Source organism: Leucopleurus acutus (genome assembly GCF_964270905.1).
Source record: "Leucopleurus acutus genome assembly, chromosome: 19".
NCBI classification, from domain to species: domain Eukaryota; kingdom Metazoa; phylum Chordata; class Mammalia; order Artiodactyla; family Delphinidae; genus Leucopleurus; species Leucopleurus acutus.
Window position 1 is genome coordinate 47,642,099 of NC_139161.1, and position 20,642 is coordinate 47,662,740.

The following is a 20,642-nucleotide window of genomic DNA, read 5'->3' on the forward strand; positions in this document are numbered from 1 at the left end:
ATTTTATTCTGTTTTACCACTAGCCGTGCTCTTACGGTTTTTTCGAAAATTTTTTTATTTTTTTATTTTTGGCTGCACTGCACAGCTTGCAGGATCAACCAGGGACTGAACTTGCGCCCTCAGCAGCGAAAGTGTGGAGTCCTGACCGCTGGACCACCAGGGAATTCCCGCTCTTAAGGTTTTTTGCTCTACTGTAAATATCGTGTGATGGTGTGTTACTGTGTCTCTTTCCAACTCCACGGCTGGTGACGCCGTACTGGCTGATATCAGCCACGACGAGAGCACTTGCACTGTGGAAACTGGCAAACACTAAAACCCAGGGCTCCCCCCATCCCGCCCCCATCTAGAGTCTGCTCTTAAGTGTACGTATGGACATAGCACTAAGCAGGAGGTCACTAATCACCACTCCTGCCTTCGTGGACCTGAGGACTGTGCCCAGGTCTCCCTGCCTGGCCACCCAGGCCCTACTGGTAGATGGCTGTCCCTCTCCCCTCTAGCTCTGCTTTCCTGAGGAAAGGTCACTGCTGGCAAGCTTGGCAAGCTTAGCAAGCACTTGTTAACGATTCCTTAGAGCCACGAGCTGTCTCCTTTGCTCCCAGGACCCTTTGTTTGCTCTTTGCACACAGCCCTGCCACCGGGCTCAGCGGCCAAGACCCGTTTCCGGGAATGTGGGCAGTGGAGGCGGCGAGGGCTGCTCTGCGGTGCTGCGAGAGGGCTGTGCCTGAACGTGCACCCGTCCCTCGGCAGGCTCCAAATGCCTTGCTGCCTTTTCACAACTTGCCTTTCAATAAGAACTGGATAAAACACAAAGCAGATGACTGTCCTCGCTGAGCATTGCCCCGCGACTGGACAAGGGTGGTCAGGGCAAGGGTCTGCCGGTCTTGCGGAGAGGGCCACCACCAGGAGGCCGGGAGGGCACCAGGGATGCAGCAATACTCCCATCTGGAACCGGTAGGGCCTCCCATGGTTTACCGTGGCTGCACGCGGTGTCGGCACAAACACATGGTAGCACCTGTGGGTGGTGCACACCTGGGCGTTCAATGAACTTCTACGTGCGGCCACTTGTAGAAAGGGACTCTTGCTTTCCTCCTGGACCTGGTCCAAGATACCATCTGGACTTGGGTCACACCCATCTGGAAGCAATGCCATCACTTTTGTCCCTTCCAAGTTCATACATTTGGGGATTAGAACTAGAACACTTCTGTGGACCTAAGGGTGGAGCCAGGCAGGTAACGAAATCTACCTTTCTCAAACTCTCTGCCAAAAGTCAGGTTCCAAAGGCACTGGCAATCTTGTGAGAAGGAATTAAACTTTTGAACCCAGATGCCAAGGGGTCGTCGGTCTTGCTCCCCTGTACTGGAGGAGCAGACGCTCCCACCAACGCCACAGACTAGCCAGAGTTCTTTGGACATCAGACTTCAGCTGTTCGAGCGCATGCAAAACGGGCAGCCACACAACTACACCACATGGTTCCAGAAACGGTAGGATGATGGTACTCATGGTACGTAAGATGCCTAAAGACCGAGAAGAATGATGTACTTTCATAGAGAAGAGTCTTCTGTGAAAGGCAATCCGAGTTCCATTCACACCTTGCTCCCAGCATCACGCACGTACAGAGCCTGGCAGGTAGGGGGCCCTTTGGTAAATCACAGCGGGCCGGTTGATAGGTTGGTTGGTTGAATTAAACAAATGAAAAGTCACTGTTCTCTTTGCTGAGCGAGCACTGTTCTCTCCCCCATGAGACATCATGCACCTTTCAGTCTCGTCACCCCATACCCCACCTGGCTTCTCCCTCTCCCCATACCCACCTGTAGAGGCAGGTTGGGAATGAGGCAAGTCACCCCAAAGCCCACGAGCAGCAGGTTTGTGAAGGCGAAGGCCCGCATGGCGTTGGTGATCTTCTGGATCTGCCGGTCCCGCTTCTTCTTCTTCTCACCTCTGTGGAAACGCAGAGCACACACCGGAGCTGGGGGCTCCCTGGAGGACGGGCTCTCCCAGGAAGCCAGGTCCCGGGAGTCACAGCTCGTGGACAGCGCAAGACTCAGAGACCACCCGCAAGCATGTGCTAGGGACTGTGGGGGCTAGACCAGCACGAGGGACACTCCCCACTGCACCCCCTGGACTGAGCGCGGAGTGACCTCAGTGGAGAGGTCGGACGCGAGAAGGCACGAGGAGACGGGCGTCAACACCCTGTGCTGCTTTGGCGAAGACTGAGGTCCGATGATGGGGAGGGAGGAGGAGAGTGCACCCAGGTCAGGATGTGGCAAAGCCTCCTTCACTACTGGCTCCAACTTCACCTGAATCCTGCAGGGAGCTGACACTAAGCCAGATAATAAGCCAAAAAAGGGAGTGAGTGGATTTCTCCTTGGGCGGCAGGAAGGGGTGAAGGAGAAACGGGTATGCGGCAGATGGAACTGGAATGGGCACCAACAGCCTTCTGGCTGTAGGACCTGACCTACATAACAGAGCATTCTCTGTAATTATTTCCCTGTGAATTCACTATTACTGATTCCAGCCTCAACACCCACAAAGATACCCCACGGACAACTGTATGACATCCAAGGGCTCAGAGATGTGCAGGGAGGCCCAGACCCACCACTTTCTCCCTATGTGACCTCAGGGAAGCCACTCAGACGCCTAGCTTCAGTCCCCTCATCTGCAAAATGGGTCTAACTCATCGAGGTGCTGGGAGGCTTACCTGAGATGTTGTGCATTAAGGGCTTGGCACAGGGCCTGATACAGTAAAGAGGAGCTTATTGTACTACGGTGGAGTCAGAGACAGCATTTAACTCATCCTCTGATCTTAGAGCCCAACCCTTCTGTAAAGTAGGGCTCCGGTCCCTTGCTTAATTCTCACAGTCATGAACAGATCTACTGACATGTACTAAGGTTATAGCCGTTTACTACTCACACCCAGTGGAGCAGACCTTGCAGGCCAACAGGACCACTCTGAGGACGTCTGCCGGTGAACTACTTGTGCTAAGGACCGCAGAGCAGCCCTAAAAGCAGGATGTTTGATAGCTGTCTGCACAGACCTTCCTCTGGTTTCTCTCCTCCTCTCTTCGAGCTCCGTGCCTCCCCAACTTTTGCATACAAAAGACTTTCCTTACAGAAGCAACAGACCAAGATGTGTGCTGAGCTGAGCGCGGGCAAGAGCAGCTTTGAGCACAGCCCCCTTTCGCCTCTCCTGCTAACTTTAAAACCTAACCCACCCACCCTGATGCTGCCTAACACCTGACCGGTGGGCTTCTCCCTCTGGCGGCCTGGGCCCGGGGCACGAGCTCCGCCTACGCACTGGTTGGCGTCTTTCTCCTCGGGCTCCTCAGGGCCATCTTCACACTCCTTCAGCCTCCAGTCCATGATGTAGCCGATGACGGGGGCTGTCAGCAGGCAGAGCAGCTGGAGCACACCGAAGATGGAGGTGTAGAGGCCCACTGAGGATAAAGACGGGCTGGGTCACGGGGGCTGCGACAGAGGCCTGGGGTGGGCGCTGGGCAGAGCCTGTGACCCCACAAGCCCTTCTGGGATCTTCTCCAGAACCGCCCCCTTGTCACTGTGGGTCATGAGGGGAGCCCGGAGACCTTAACCTCTGAAATCAAAGCCACCCTTTTCTTTTCTCCAAAGTCCTCGCCTATTTCCAAGAAACGGCTAACGAAATCCCGTATGTCACAGTGACTTCCCCCGGAAGCTCCAGGAAGTCTCTCTGACTTTGGGAACCACAAAATTACCAATGCCTGGGACTGAGGTTTTGTGTGTGACTGGCCGTCAGTTTTCTGCCTCTAGAAATATACCAGGAAGGCACCACTCACAAGGGCACTGACGTAAGGGCTCCAATCTTCAAAGAGCCTTAAAATTATGATGGGATTTCTCAGACAAGCAGAAGCTGAATGTTGACCGCCCCACCCCCAAACACAGGTCTGGCCGAGAGGGACGTCTGGAGTTCAAGGAGAGGTGTTTCTCCGTTGAACAGAGACCGGCTAGGAGAGGATGTCATGTGTTCCCTGACAATCCCCCGTCCCCCGCCCCCACTGGCTTACCGGTAGCCATCACTGCATCAAGAAAGCGAAAGTGAAAAAGCAGAGAGGAGTGAGGTCAGCAGCAGGTTATTACAGGGGGATGGGGCACGGAGGCAGACTAGCTCTGGGCCCAGCTCACACGCCATTTCCCACCAAGCCCCGACGCTCAAGAGTGCCCAGCGCGGCTGTCTGCGGACGTTTTCCTGCCGGCTGGGGCCTCACTCGTGTGCAGCTGGTGCCTCGTCACAAGCGGGCTGGTAAATCAGGCCTGTGGTGTTTGCGGGGGACCGTGATGGGGAAGCAGTGTGGGTGCAGAAGACCTGGCAGAACCTGGGCCTCGTTGCCTTTGTTCCCTCCGAGGGCAAAGAATCTACCCCACACCCAGCCCAAGTATCGCACTAGCCAGCGCTGGTCTCCCATCCACCTACTGGCCCCCTGACCCTGATAGCCAGACATGTGTGTGTGCGTGCGTGTGTGAGTGTGTGTGTGTGTGTGTGTGTGTGATGTCAGGCACAACTGCTCAGAAGAGCAGGATGGGGAAAACCAATGCCCTGTCAGCTGCAGACCGAATTTCCTGGCCCAACTTCCTCTACTTCTTGAAATTGACTTTTTGAATGCGGGAACCAGATGGAAAAAATGCCTCTTGAGCAGCAAGAGTTCTCAGAGAGTAAAAGGCCATGACTCAGCGGCAGGGAGATTTGCCTTCCAAGGGCCAGTGAGGGCCCTTCTCTGTACCCGTCAGTCTCCACCTGTCTGGGCCTCAGGGTTTACAACAGAGGGCAAATAGACACGCGAGGTCATCTCTCCCCAAAGCGTGGCACACAGATTTTAATGAATGTTACATAATAAAAGGGTTCCTGGGGTAGAAATCTAGGGGAATATCATTGGACGAGACAAAGCTAAACAGGTGCTTTTTCTTCCTATCTTTGCGTTTGCTACAAATTTTTGCAAGGGCGCGTGATAGGATTTTTCCACATTGCTTCACGTCCGAACACCCATTTTTGGAGTAGCACCTGCATTATCTGTGCCTCTTTGTCACCTTCCCCTTTTGCTAAGGCCAGGTTTCTCATCCTCTTTAAAAATGTACAAAAAAAAAAAAAATGTACAGTGCCTGGCAGATCTTCCCAGGGGTGGGGGTGGGGGGGGGACCAACCCAAACATTGCACACCAATGAGACAGCCAATAAAAAGGATTTACCAGATGTGCTTGTCCCGCTTAGGGATAACTAAAGCTGACTCAGCTCAGGCCCGGAGGAAGTAATGACTTTCTTTGTAGAATCAAAACCTCTCATCAGCTTGTGTGTTCTCTTGGAAAAGTGGCAGGTGGGTTATCAGTTCTGTTTACCAGAAGTAACAAGCCTGGACTGGATTACCCACGAGGAAGGCTCCACCTGGCTCTGCTTCCCGGTTCAGGGCACAGATCCTGTGCAGGCCCAGGAGCCCCAGTCTCCAGCTGCAGTAGCCCAGCCCCCAGCTCGGCCCCCAGCCTCTCCACGCGGCACCCCCGCGGTTTCCCGGAGAATTCTTGGCGTTGGGTTTGACAGATAGCCTTTCAACAGGCTCTCAGGTGGAGTACTGCGTTCTGTGCCGTGTTTTCATTTACGAACACACACGTCAACCGTCCCCCTCAGGCAACAAAAAACACACCCCCACACCCCAAACACACGTAGTTATTTTAGTCCTCTCCTCCCTCCTAAACCGGGAAACTCCGACGGGACACGAAAGGACAGTTGGGCCCGGCCGTGATGAAACGGCTCTGACACACAATCAGGCCCTTGGATTCTGCGATCTCACGGCCCTGCTGGTCCAGCCCAGCCGGGCAGTGGGCTGAACCTCAGGCGGGCAGGAGTGGCCACCGCTCATGGGCTGCGCCCCGGGGCCTGGAGGCCACCTACCTGCGTCCTGGTCGCCGCTGACCAGGAACTGGAGGATGTTGTTCATGGCGCCCATGTAGAAGATGAGGCGCAGCTGGGTGACGCACATGGTGACCAGGCTGAGCAGCAGGATGGGGCTGAACACGCTCTGCATGAACGAGGGGGCCGCTGCGGGGAGAAGAGGGTGCTCAGGGAGAACCGGGCGGTACCGCCGTGGCCACGGCCCACCCGCCACCCAGGGGCTGGGCGCGTGGGGCTGACAGCCCTGCTTTGCCGACCAAATCATGCTGGATGAGGCGGACGGCTGGACGCAGGAGTCAGGCCACCCAGCCGTACGAAACAAGCTGGGTGAGACCCTCACCCTCGCTGACCCTTCGTCTGTACGGCAGGCTGGATGGTGCCACCGGCTCTTTGGGGATGAAATGGGGATTAAGGGAGATGGTACCCACAAAGCCCTCAGTGGGAGCTGGTCCCCCCGAGGGGGCTGCAGCTTCCACATCTGGACCGGCCTCCCCCTCCTTGTTGCTGGGGTGTGGGTGTGGGTTCAGGAGCCCCTGCTGACGGCTCAGGCAGGCTTGGGAGGTGGGGGCCGCACGCGGTACCTGCGGCATCGGGCTGGCACTTGACCTCCAGGTCGACGGTGGACAGGCACAGCTTGTGGCCCTCCTGCAGTGCCGCCTGCTCCTTGGCGCTCCGCATGGAGCTGCCCACGCTGAGGCGGCGCCCGACCGTGGTCACCTGCTTGTAGAACTGCTTCCCAGTGATCTTGTGGTCGAAGCCCAGCCAGCTGAACTTGATCTTCACCCTAGAGGCCACAGGAGAGTGTCTGTTGCGCTGCCAGGGCCCCTCGCCGGCGTAGGGGTGGGAGCAGACCGCACGTCCACTTACGTGTAGTCCATGTCCTCTGGGCCCGGGAAGGGCTCCAGGGGCCAGTTAAAGAAGCAGTTGAGGAAAACCAGCCCGGAGCAGCCAGCCCAGACCACGAGCATGACGATGAAGGAGGCACCGAAGTCGTAGATGACCTGAGAGGCACAACGGGGTAGCGGTTGGAGTCAGGGCAGGGCGGAGGGCAGAGTTAGCAGAGGGAAGCCGGAGCGGGCAGCGGGTAGGGGCACCCAGCAGTCCTGCTCTCCTTGCGCTCAGCTGCGAGGGGAGGCATGGCCCCATCAGCCTGGGTGTTTGGTCGTCAGGCACCTGCATTGCAATAATCTTAGCTCGCCCTGGACCAAATGCCTCCAGCTTGGACCAAATGTCATCTCCTTGGAGAGGCCCTCCCAGACCACCCATCACTGTCACATCACTGGCTCACAGTGAACAGCCCTGGCTGAGGTTTTTGACTTCTTGATTCATTTCCTCATCTGTTACCAGGCCAGCTCCCTGAGGAACCTCCAGCCTCGTCCACTGATGTTCCTCTAGTACCCTGAAGCATACACACGGTAGGTGCCAGAAAAATACTCAAGGAATGAACAGTTGGAAGTCTCGCTTTGCTCCTCTGTGAAATGGGTGTGACACTGGCATGTACCCTCATGGTGTCAAGGTGGGGGTCAAGCGGGTAGAGGGCTCAGCACAGGGCCTGGCAGGTGAGAAGCCTGCAAGCCTGTTAATGTCATTATCGCCATCGATTTCCAGCACGAGGGTCCCCAGAGTAGTGCCAGACAGCAGCCCAGCTACCCAGGGAGGGGACCAGCAGTTAGACACGGAGAAGAGGAGGAGGGGGAACCTGTAGGCTCCTCTGCACTCCAAGAACTCGAGGATCCCTAAAATCCACACGTCTGGCCCCAGCCCCTCCAAGCGCCTCGAAGTCCAGGCGGCCGGCCTACGTCTTTTTGTTTTGTTTTTTGGCTGCGCTGTGTGGCATGCAGGATCTTAGTTACCCGACCAGGGATCAAACCCGTGCCCCCTGCAGTGGAAGCGTGGAGTCTTCACCACTGGATCCCCAGGGAAGCCCCTGGCCCACGCCTTCTGTGACTCCTCCTCCTCTTGCCCTACGGCCTCTCCCTCTTGGACCTCTCAGGAAAGGGGATTTATGTGGTGCTGGTGCCACAGAAGGGAGAAGCCCCTTCTGAAGCCCTTTCAGGAGCAACAGGATTTGGAGCAGGAACTGGGACTGATGAACAGTGAGGTGTTTGCTCCCTCCTGACCCTGTGTGACTTCCACGGGCTCAGAATCCTGCCTGGGAGGGAAACAGCTGAACCAACTTGGCTGCGAGCAGCGCTCTGGCAGTGGGGAGCAATATAGCCCCAGAGCAACAGGCCTGGGGGTGGGGGGACTAGAGTTAGACTCAGGACTGGGGACAAACACTCACCCCCTTTCTGTCCCCAGGCCTGAAATGCAAAGGCAGCCTTCAGTCACACCTGGCAGTGATACGCTTGGATTTCCCAACCCCCCGCCCCTCCCCCAACCCCCCCACCCCCCGCCCCACGCACAGCAGTTTTCTTTTCTCTTTTCTTTTTTTTTGCGGTACGCGGGCCTCTCACTGTTGTGGCCTCTCCCGTTGCGGAGCACAGGCTCCGGACGCGCAGGCTCAGCGGCCATGGCTCACGGGCCCAGCCGCTCCGCGGCACGTGGGATCTTCCCGGATCGGGGCACGAACCCGTGTCCCCTGCATCGGCAGGCGGACTCTCAACCGCTGCGCCACCAGGGAAGCCCCAGGTTTCTTTTCTTACCCCCATGCTGCCCAGGTGCATCCTGCCCCCAGATGGGGCTTGGGGGAAGGGGGGGCCCCAGCGCCTGCAATGACTTCCCTCTTCTGGAGCGCTGAAGGAGGCTTAAAAGAGGCCTCTGCTCAGACACTAGTACACACGCTCACCTTGACTCCTGGGAAGGTGACTGCTGAGGAGGCATAGGATCCAATCATCAAGGCAATAAACGTGGACCGAAGGTCACCAAACATGTTGGGCAGCTGAAAGATAAGAAGCAAGGGAGACTTCTGCTGAGAGAACAGACAGGGGACGGATGAAAGAGGAGGGGAAGAAAGAATCATGGCATCCTCAGGTACCATTTCTTATCTACTCTCCTCCCCGTGTGATTCACGGGGGCATCGATCCAGGGGTAATCGCAGCTAATTGAAAGTTTTTTCTTCCCAGACTGAGGTTGATAAAGGAAGGGAGGAGAGTAATACAGAACTCAGACTCTGCACATGAAGACAGAGCTGGTAGACTTCCTGGTTGGCAAGCATCCCTCCTCTCTTCTCCGGCACAGGCCAGGTCCTTCTGCCTTTGCAGGGTTACAGGAAGATGCCAGCAAGCACAGCTGGGAGCCTGAGGCAACCCTCAAAGGGAGCAAGCCTGTTAGGAATAAGAATCTATTTGAGGATGAGATCATTTTATAAATAAAAATATCCGTGTCCCAGAAGGACCAGATGTCAGCAAAGGCTGCTTTTCTTGCTGAGAAGAGTAGGTCTCTGGAAGGTGCCAATCAGAATTCTATAGCCCCCAGGGCGGACGAGGGGGCTGGCCCGGAAGTCCTGCGTCTGAATTTCTAGGTCCAAGGAGGGCTTTCCCCTTTTCCATCTGGAAAGAGCAACGGTAAGAGAGGCTCAGGCTCTCTTCCCTGTGAGGCCGCTCTTCCCATCTCACAGCGGCTTGCTCTGGGCCCGTCCAACACGACTGCGAAGCTAAATGATTCCATACAAATCCAGACATGATTCCATACAAATCCAGACATGGTATAATATGGCAACTCGGTCATGGATCCAAACAGACATGGGGCAAAGCGCGTCCTCCTCAAATGGCAGTCCTGGCTGCTCTTGCTAACCTCAGGGGCGCTCGTACCGCGTGCTGAAGGTTTCCCAGCCACACCCACAAGGTCCCTGGCATTGAGAATCGCTCCCTGGATCTGCCAACCTGTTTCACTGAACTCAGGTGTTTCTATGGACCTAATATATGTTCCCCTCCCACTTTGTCTGTAATCATTTTGGGGTTTTATCAAACACAGACCACGTGATGGCTGCCCGCAAGCTAATCTGCTTTTGCTGAACGGAGACCGTTTGAATGTGTTTATTTACCTGCCCCTCATCATTTCTGCCTGTTCTGACCACAATTAAAAATGAAGGAGGGGGGCTTCCCTGGTGGCGCAGTGGTTGGGAGTCTGCCTGCCGATGCAGGGGACACGGGTTCGTGCCCCGGTCTGGGAAGATCCCACATGCCGCGGAGCGGCTGGGCCCGTGAGCCATGGCCGCTGAGCCTGCGCGTCCGGAGCCTGTGCTCCGCAGCGGGAGAGGCCACAACAGTGAGAGGCCCGCGTACGGAAAAAAAAAAAAAAAAAAAAAAAAAAAAAATTAAGGAGGGGCATCATCAAAATTTAAAATCTGCTTCAAAGACACCATCAAGAAAACGAACAGAGGCACAGAAGAGAGAAAATCTGTACAAATCAGCTATCTGATAGGGCACCTGTATCTGCAGTACATAAAGAACTCCTACAACTCAGTAAAAAAAAACCACATATAACCATTTTTAAAATGGGCAAATAGGGCTTCCCTGGTGGCACAGTGGTTAAGAATCCGCCTGCCAATGCCGGGGACACGGGTTGGCGCCCTGGTCCAGGAAGATCCCACATGCCGCGGAGCAACTAAGCCCGTGCACCACAACTACTGAGCCTGCGCTCTAGAGCCCGCGAGCCACAACTACTGAAACCCACGTGCCACAACTACTGAAACCTGTGTGCTACAGCTACTGAAGCCCGCATGCCTAGAGCCCGTGCTCCGCAACAAGAGAAGCCACCGCAATGAGAAGCCAGTGCACCATAACGAAGAGTAGCCCCCGCTCGCCTCAACTAGAGAAAGCCTGCGTGCAGCAGTGAAGACCCAACGCAGCCAAAAAAATAATAATGATAATAATAAAATAAAATAAATTTATTTTAAAAAATGGGCAGATAGACATTTCTGAATAGACATTTCTCCAGAGAAGACATACAGATGGCCAATAACCGTATGAAAAGATACTCAATATCATTAATCATAGGGAAATGCAAATCAAAACTATGATGAGATAACTGCTTCATACCCCCTAGGGTGGTTATAATAATAATAATAAAAAAAAACCACATAATAACAAACGCTGGTGCTGATACAGAGGAATCAGAACCCTCCTACACTACTGGTAGGCATGTAAAATGGTACACAGCCACTTTGGAAAACACTGGCAGTTCCTCAATTAAACACAGAGCTACCATATGACCCAGAAATTGCACTCCTAGGTATATATATACCCAAGAGGGATGAAAATATATGCCCATGTGTACATGAATGTTTATAGCAGTGTTTTTGGTTTTTTTGGCTGTACCTTGTGGCATGCAGGATCTCAGTTCCCCGACCAGGGATTGAACCCACACCCCGTGCAGTGGAAGCGCAGAGTCTTAACCACTGGCCTGCCAGGGAAGTCCCCATTCTTTATAATATACAAAAAGTGGAAACAACCTCCATGCCGATCAATGACTGGATAAGCAAAATGTGGTATATTCACGCAATGGAATATCATTCAGCCACAAAAACAAATGAAGTATCGATACATGCTATCAACACAACATGGATAAACCCTGAAAACATTATGCTAAGTGAAAGAACCAGTCATGAAAGAGCACAAAATTGTACGATTCCATTCATATGAAATGCCCAGAACAGGCAAATCCATAGAGACAGAGAACAGATTAGGGGTCGCCTAGGGCTGGGGTGGAAGCAGCTGGGAGGAATAGGTAGAAATGCTGATGGGTACAGAGATGTGATTTGGGGTGATATGATGGATTCTGGTGATGACTGTGTAACTCTATAAATAAACTAAAAACCATTGAACTGTATACTTTAGGTAAATTGTATGGTATGTGAATTATGTCTCAGTATCACTGTTAAGAAAAAAAAAACATGAATAAGAGACTTGAGATGTTTGGGGATCCCAGGATTTAAAAGGAACATGAATTAATCTATAGTGTATGGCCAACAAAGCCATCCTATGGCATGAAGCCAGGGTGGCTCTCCAGCCTACCCGAAGAAGCCCCAGCACACAAAGATCTCTTCTTCCAGCCCCCCGTGTCAACTCAGTCTTTTCAGAGAGGGTCAGAGGGAGAGAAGGAGCATATGGAAACTCCCCCAGGCAAAGACAGAGGAAATGTGACGTGCTCATGGGGGCCCAGGCACATCCGAGTGAGCACTAAAGGTGCACAACCTTACTCTTTGCACACCTGCCTCCCAGGCATGCTGTGGTTCAGAGGACATGCCTCGGCTTCTGAGCTCACATATTTGGGCTGTGCCACGCTGGCTACTCCAGCAAGGCAGCCTCAGGCATTCTGGGGCCACATCTGCCCCAGGGAGAATCCAAAGATTAGTTCTGCTTGTAAGGAAAGAGGAAACTGTTCTAGCCTGGGATGCCACTCCAGCCTCCACAGGGCATGTGGAGGAAGAAAGGGGTCAAAGAGGGCTTAGAACCCAACCAGAAGAGCAGATGGAGGACAGAAGCCACTCGGTGCAGTCAAGCCAGGAAACACTTTTGTTGCAGTTGTCACCTCTGGGTAAAAAGAGTGCCCCCAACTTTTTGACAGGGCGAGGGGATACTTCTGAAGAGCAGACTACTTGCTAGGTAGCCCTTTTCCTTCTACCCTAACCCAAGCTAGAACAGAACAACAGGGGCTTGGGGCTAGTGGGCAACTCTGACCTCACCTTCTGGAGTCTTCTCCCCAGAACTGGATCCAGGACAGGCAAGAACAGGAAGCTGGGAGAGGAGACTGACTTGACATCTGGTCCTGGATGAGACACTTGCCCTCATGCCTGGAAAAGGGCAGTAACCTCCAGCTGCCCTCCTTGCTTCCCTGCCTCTCCCTGCCTGAAACATTCTTTGCAACATCCTGAAAATTCTCCTCTCTAACATGTTATTTTAGTCAGCAGGGCCATTCCTAGGGTGTACAGAGCCTCAGGGCAAACCATGCTATGCAGCCTTCTTACCAACATGTACATCTTGTATTTAAATTACGATTATTTTTCCTGATTAGAAGAGCAATGCGTGTCCATTGTAAAACATCTGGAACAAAGTACACGTAAAGAATGAAATAAAAATTCCCCTGATATAGCCATGTTACCATTTTGATATATTTCCTTTCAATCTTTTTCCCATAAATACCTATAGCTTTGTAACCAAACTGGGATCATATGCTACATATTATTTTATAAACTTTTTCTTTTTTTACTTGATATATTATAAATATTTTGTAATTTAGTATTCATCTTCAACATAATTTGTAACAACTGTCCGGTATTTCCTTTTCTGGATGGTCTATAATTTATGCAACCATTTCTCTGATGTTCTCAGAGCCTTTTTCATTTTTATCATAAATAACATTTTAATGAACATCCTTGAAGATAAACATACATGCATATAGCTATGATTTCCTTAAGGTAAATTCCCAAAAGTAGAATCATTTGGCAAAAGGGAATACACATTTTTAAGTTTTTGTGATACTCTGTGCCAAACTGCCTTCCAGAAAACTTATACCAATTGAAATTGAAAAAACTTACATTTATTGATTGTTAATGACTTTGAACATTTTTTCTATGGTTTTTAAAATCAGTCATTTATATTCCTATTGTCCTTTCTTCCTATGAGGATGTTAATTTGTTTATATTGATTTGGCATAGGCTCTTTATATATTAAAGACCCTCACTGTTTGTCCATATACTGTAGGTATGTTTTCCTAGTTTGGCCTTTAACTTCTTAGTTCATGGTGGGTTTTTTTTTTTTAACCAATATAAGTGCTTAAATAGGTAGTCAAAGTCTGTTTCAGCTTTTAGGGACTACCTAACATTTGTGTCAGATGAAATCTCTCTGAAAACAGTATCAAGGATGACCCTGACCAGCGAAACCCAAAGCATAAACATCCTGGCAGTAGTCAAATGTGTGGTCACAAAATAGCAAGCACAGGAGACAAGAAGGTTTCCCTGGGGGCATTAATTATTTTTCATGTTAATACTAATTGCGTTTTATCCTTTAAGCTACTTCCTTCCCTTCCTCCCAAAGCTGTCATGCCTGCCAGAGGAAATTTCCCCCATTTGCTGGGCCCAGGAGCAGCTCGATCAGAGGATTTTTCCTTATTATTAAGTTGTATAATAATGTAACATAGTTATGTTAATATACTAAATCATATACTAGCATTATTATTATAATAGCAACTATTATTATCCTAAAAGCCCTCAAAACATCCTTACCAGATAGGTGTCACTTTTTTAAAAAAATAAACTTATTCATTTATTTATTTTTGGCTGTATTGGGTCTTTGTTGCTGCGTGCAGGCTTTCTCTGGTTGCAGCGAGCAGGGGCTACTCTTCGTTGCAGTGCGTGGGCTTCTCATTGCGATGGCTTCTCTTTGTTGCAGAGCACGGGCTCTAGGTGCATGGGCTTAAGTAGTTGTGGCACGCGGGCTCAGTAGTTGTGGCACGTGGGCTTAGCTGCTCCGCAGCATGTGGGATCTTCCCAGACCAGGGCTCGAACCCGTGTCCCCGGCATTGGCAGGCAGATTCTTAACCACTGCGCCACCAGGGAAGTCCCAGGTGTCACTTATTACCCTCACTTAATGGTACAAAACTTTAGGATTAGAAAAGTCAAGGGACTCCCCCAAGCTGGTAAGGGTCAAATTTGGAATTCAAAGCAGGTCAAGCTTACGTGCATAGCCACTGGGTTACTCTGTGTCTTGGAAAACTCACATGGCCCTTGAAGGGTACACACTTGATTTGGGGAACCAAGGCAATTACCCTTACCTCTCTCACCTCTCTGCGTCCCTTATTAAGCATTCTGTTTGCTCTCCCCACTAGAGATTTCTTAGATCCTTTCCGATGCTCCTTTTAGACCTACCTGCCTCCTTCTCTCCCCTTGACCTTCCTTGGCCGACCTCCCCACAGTCCAGGGCCACACTGTCAGGTGGACTTGCATTTGGCTGTAGACTCTCTCTTGTTTCATCTTCTTGTCTGAGTCTCCTCCCCCACTGGTCTCCACATGACCCTCCCTCCCTCCCTCCCTCCCTCCCTCCCTCCTCTCTCCTTCTGCCTCTGCCTGACCTCAGCTGCACATAATGGCCACTCAGAAGCCCTGGTGATAGAGTGAGTGGTGGCTGAGTACTGAGCAGAGTGCCCTAGTACCGGCTTGAGGGTCAGGCGGAGGGGCAAGAACCATGTCTCCTGCCAAGTAGGAAGCTGTAGCTGAACTGCAATGACAGATGCGGGGAAAACACTCAGCAGGGGCGGCTTCCTGACCCTGGGCTCACAACTGCACTTGCAGGTGGGGGGCGCAGGCCCCCTCCTGGGCTCTGTGTGCTTCCCACCACCACCCCTGCTGCCTCGGGGAGGACTAGGGCTGGAGGGGGCCCAGCCGGGCAGAACCGGCCCTCCGTGCTGGCCTGGCTCACATGGGGAGGCCATCCCTGCGTGAGCCGGTGGTGACTCATTCTCTCAGCCCCTGGGCTGCACTGTAAACAGGCTGTGTGACCTTCCCAGAGGGGAAAACAGCAGCTGCAGATGGCCCCTCCCCTGGAGTGCTGGCCACAGAAGCTGCTACTGGATGAGAATCACCAGAAGCCTAGGCTCCAGCACGGTGAGGGTGGGCCGTCCTCCTTGGAGGACCCTCTTTAAGATGCCTCTCCTCCCAGGGCCCCCCAACTCAGGCCTGGGGCTTGCTGGCGGGCGGGACAGAAGAGCCACTGTGTAGCCACCTGGCACCGACTTTCCAAATCAGTGATCTCCCCAGCCCGCCAGCTGGGTCCTCAGGGAGCAGCCGCATGCCGTGCCGGGTGGGCGAGGGGCTGGCATTCTGGTCCTCAGGCCCCTTCCAGAGGTGAGCCTTGTCCACAGGTGGCGGCGGTACACACGCAGAGCTCTGTGCAACCTGAACAGGCCAGGATCCAGGTGCCAGTCTGGACAAGCGGACTCAGCAAAGCCGGGCCCTTTTCTAACCCTTCCCAGCCAACAGCTCCAAGCACACACTGCCCGGAGAAGGTCCTGTGGTCACCTTTCCGCTCCACTGCCGAAGGGGTGAGGCGGAGGGGCTCCACACCCCAGTCACCTCATCCGCTTTCCCAGCCAGGTCCATCCCCGATGTCCCCACTACACATTCTGTCCACCCCTGAACGAGTCACGTGCTGGGGCAACTTCGGAATGTGGTGCACTCTGACGGGTGAATTTTTCCCAAGCCAATGGTGATCAGCTGACTGCTTTGGGTTCTCAAGGCTCAGAACAGAAACCCAGAGGCAGAGCTGGCTCTGGGCACTGGGAGGGTCCTGCTCACCTGGCACCTGGGGCACATAGGATGCCTTGGGGACCCTCTCCTGGCCTGAGCAGGAATGCTAAACTCCCACACACACCCCCAGGGGGCATTTGCTTCACTGCTGTACCCAGAATCCTCTCCCTCCCCTTCTCTCAGGTGTTTGAAGAGGGATATTTATTTCTCTTCACACCCAGACCCCAACTCCCGTGGGATCACTTCTTCCTCAGGTTCAAAGTAAGACTTCAATAAATCAAATAGGGAAAGCCCACAGAGAAATTTTTCATTAAGGAGCCTGGCAACATTTTGTCATCACTTTTCTGGGAGGGTTTCAGCTCAGAACTCCCCGTCTCACCCACACTGACAGGGGTCAGAGGAACGAAGTGGAAATGACATGCTCACAACACTGGCGGCATCTGTTCCCATCTCTAAGCAACCCTGGCCCCGGATCATCGGATGGCGGCCCAGAGACGCCGCCTCCGCCACCGGCTGGTGTTTTCCTCGAGCCAATGAAGCGAGTTAAAGACCTGAGCAAATGCGAGGCCTTGAGCAAACAGACCAGAGTGTGCTGTCCAGATGTCCAGGGGGGAGGCTGAGGCTCGGCACCTCGGGGTGTGCCCTGCACCACCAGTGACCCGCACCCTCCTCCTCTGAGGGTGTCGCATTGCCCGGGGCCCTCTGCGGCAGGGACCTGGGAAAGCCAGTTCTAGCCATTAAGCAGCCCACCTGGCATGGGATCCAGTCTCTGCTCTAGGGGATGGGATCACCTATGAGTACACACCTCTCCGGCTCTGTAGGGAGGTCTACAGGCCTGTGGGGAGAAGGCATTCTGCCAACTTGGGGCCCCCTCTCCACCAATGGGGATAGCAGCTCACTGTCTCTGGTCATCTTTATTTATACCACAGCCCATGCAACACAAAACCCCTTGGGACTCAGAAAGTCCCCCAATTAAGATTTCCCTGGCAACATTCCCCCCAGATTCCCAGGTTATTACGGAGTGATTACCCATGGACCCAGAGCTGCTGTAGGAGATTTGATTTAGGAAGCTCCTAAAGGCGACCCTGAAGACTCCTTTGTCCCCCCAATTAGAACATGGGTGGGAGACCCAAACAGAAAGTACCGTTGTGCTGCTAGCTCGGCGTCTCCGGGAGCCGATCCTGACAGTTCTGCTTTCTCAAAGGCCTGGGCTGTGTCAGAAAGAGATTCAGCTCTGCTCAGCAGAAGCCTCGGCCAGCCCAGGAACATTGCCCAAGAGCTCCAGCCCTGCCCTCACTGACCTGCTTCTCATTCCCCTTTCGGGGTCTGTTCTGGAGACGCTCCTTATCTGAGGCCTCACAGGACAGAGGAACGCCCAAGGAGGTCCCTCAGGCCAGGGGCAGCGTGGGGAGGAGGAAACAGATGACATAAAAAGTGCTTAGGGGGCTTCCCTGGTGGCGCAGTGATTAAGAATCTGCTTGCCAATGAAGGGGACACAGGTTCGAGCCCTGGTCCAGGAAGATCCCACACGCCGCGGAGCAACTAAGTCTGTGCGCCACAACTACTGAGCCTGCGCTCCAGAGCCCGCGAGCCACAACTACTGAAGCCCGGGTGCCTAGAGCCTGTGCTCTGCAACAAGAGAAGCCACCACAATGAGAAGCCTGCGCACCGCAAAGAAGAGTAGCTCCCACTCACCACAATTAGAGAAAGCCCGCGCAGAGCAACAAAGACCCAACGCAGCCAAAAACAAATAAATCAAAAAAAAAAAAAAAAAAACCCTTAAAAAAAAGGTGCTGGGGCTTCCCCGGTGGCACAGTGGTTGAGAGTCTGCCTGGCGATGCAGGGGACATGGGTTCGTGCCCCGGACCGGGAAGATCCCACATGCCGCAGAGTGGCTGGGCCCGTGAGCCATGGCCGCTGAGCCTGTGTGTCTGGAGCCTGTGCTCCGCAACGGGAGAGGCCACAACAGTGAGAGGCTCGCGTACCACAAAAAAAAACAAACAAAAAAAGGTGCTTAGGGAGTTGGGCCATGAAACTAGAAGGGGAGTGAGCAGGGGCTGGGGGTGGGTGTCACCCCTGCTTTCCAACAGGGAATTGTGACTGAGCAGCTTCTTGGTGCCTCTAGACCAAAGGTTGTTGGACGTCTTCTGTAAAAGGACAGAGATTAACTATTTTAGCTTTTGCAGGCCATGTGGTCTCTGTAAAAGACTTCACTCTGCTGCCACAGCACAAAAGAAACAAGTGGGAGCGGCTCTGGGCCAGTAAAACTTTGTTTACAGAAACCTGCAGTGGTCTGGATGTGCCCTGGGGGCTGCAGTTCGCTGACCTCTGCTCTAGATCCAAGAATGGGGACCTTAGAGGACAAGCCACCAACCTCCCTTAAACAGATGCCTGCTAACCAAATGCTGCAGGTGATGATTAGATGGTTTTCTTGCCTGGTCACTATCTGGCCTGTGCAGCCTTTACCTCCCTCTGGGAGAGCCAAGAGCTAGCAGGAACACTCCTGCTGCAGTGTGTTTGGCTTCACACAGACCTACTAGAGGCTGATGAAAGCAACAGACCCTCCTCTAGAAAGATGCACGTGCACGGCATGTGTGTGCACATGCAGACACACACACACACAATGTGCTTGCTTGCTGAGAATCTCAAGGGAGTGCCCAGCCCTCCTGAAGCTCATTCATGGACCGCCTAGAGGCCTAAAAAATCCTAGGGTAGGGCTTCCCTGGTGGCGCAGTGGTTGAGAGTCCGCCTGCCGATGCAGGGGACGTGGGTTCATGCCCCGGTCCAGGAGGATCCCACATGCCGCGGAGCGGCTGGGCCCGTGAGCCATGGCCGCTGAGCCTGCGCGTCCGGAGCCTGTGCTCCGCAACGGGAGAGGCCACAACAGTGAGAAGCCCGCGTACTGCAAACAAACAAACAAACAAACAAAAACCTAGGGTAAGACCCTTGCTCACTCAGAAACAGAACTAATTTTTTTGTATGTGAGAGAGTGCTCAAAAACACACACAAAAGAGAGAATCAACCCTGTAAAAAAAGACAAATGACACAAAGAAGCAGTCACAGAAGAAATGCAAATGATCACAAAAAAGAGGTGAAAAGATGCTCCATCTCACTAACAAGGAAAAAAATTTTAAATCATAGTATATCAGTTTTCACCAGATTAGACCGGCAAATGTTTGCAAGATTGCAAGACAGGGTATCGGAAGGGGTGTGGAGGAAAACCTCTCAGACATTCTGGAAGGCTAGCATCTGTGTATAAACTTTTGGGAAGATCATTTGACAATCTATATTAAAATTTAACACATGCTGATCCTGGGGCCCAGCAATCCCACTTCTAGGAATTTATTTTACAGAAATACATGTACAGGGATGTTTACTTCGGCAGCATCATAAATCAGAAAAATTGGAAACCAACCCAAAAGTCCATTAGCAGGAAGCTGGTTACATAAAGTACGGCACATCTATATTATAGAACAACATGGAACTGTTTAATAATGAGGCCAATCTCCATAGTTTAAAATAATAAGGTAGATTTCTAAGGACTGGCAGGAAAAGACATAAAAGATACACTGTTAAGTGAAAAAGGCAAGTTGTAACAGTATTTCTTTTAAAAAGAGCAGCATTAGTATATCCAGATTTTCTTATTTTTTTCATAATGGAGAGTTACATTCTAAACTGATGAAGTTAGGCTTATAGGATTTTACAGTCCACATTTTATATTTCCAAAATAGTGACTGCTTACTTTTTGTTTTATAATCGTAAAAAAGAAAAGAAAAGAAAAAGAATCCTTATGAGCCTACTAGCCTCCCCTAAAGGTTTCCTGGACAATAACTATGAACTCATTTTAAAGACCGTCTTCTTTTTTTTTTTTTAGCATCTTTATTGGAGTATAATTGCTTTACAATGGTGTGTTAGTTTCTGCTTTGTAACAAAGTGAATCAGTTACACATATACATATATCCCCGTATCTCCTCCCTCTGCGTCTCCCTCCCTCCCACCCTCCCTATCCCACCCCTCTAGGTGGTCACAAAGCGCCGAGCTGATCTCCCTGCACTATGCAGCTGCTTCCCACTAGCCAACTATTTTACATTTGGCAGTGTATATGTCCATGCCACTCTCTCACTTTGTCCCAGCTTACCCTTCCCCCTCCCCGTATCCTCAGGTCCATCCTCTAGTAGGTCTGCATCTTTATTCCCGTTAAAGACTTTCTTAAAGGGGATTCATGGTGTGGTGGTTCTTATCTATTTGTCTTAGGCTTTATTACAATAAAGCAGCTTTCTGTATTTCAGAGCATAAACTCCTCAAGGACCATCTCTTTCTTCTATCCCGAAATTCAGAGCTGCCATCACATAGGCATAGTGTGGCTCAAATAACGGGGGTGATGCCAGATTTTTATTTTTCATTTTGATGAAAGAGGTGGTCGTGTTCACACTATCAAAAAGCAAACAGAACCACGGCTCCTGCTTCACAATTTATACAACTTAGTGGAATCTGTGTACGTTTGACAGTTCTAACATATTTCTTACAGTTTCAACATTTGTTTTCC

General features: G+C 52.1%; 1 protein-coding gene across 2 annotated transcripts in view; it reads right to left on the reverse strand.

Moving 5' to 3' along the window:
- The window catches only part of SLC43A2 (solute carrier family 43 member 2), a 36,709-nt gene that overhangs the window by 2,736 nt on the left and 13,331 nt on the right, over positions 1–20,642 (reverse strand). Inside the window, exons 5-10 of one of the 2 annotated variants that reach the window (XM_082861066.1) lie at positions 8,699–8,791; positions 6,778–6,911; positions 6,492–6,694; positions 5,911–6,057; positions 3,296–3,434; positions 1,809–1,938 (exon numbers count right to left, since the gene is read on the reverse strand). In XM_082861066.1, coding sequence (XP_082717192.1) covers positions 1,809–1,938; positions 3,296–3,434; positions 5,911–6,057; positions 6,492–6,694; positions 6,778–6,911; positions 8,699–8,791 — 846 coding nt within the window. Of the gene's footprint in view, positions 1–1,808; positions 1,939–3,295; positions 3,452–5,906; positions 6,058–6,491; positions 6,695–6,777; positions 6,912–8,698; positions 8,792–20,642 lie in introns of both variants that reach the window. The other variant, XM_082861067.1, reaches the window with a different exon arrangement.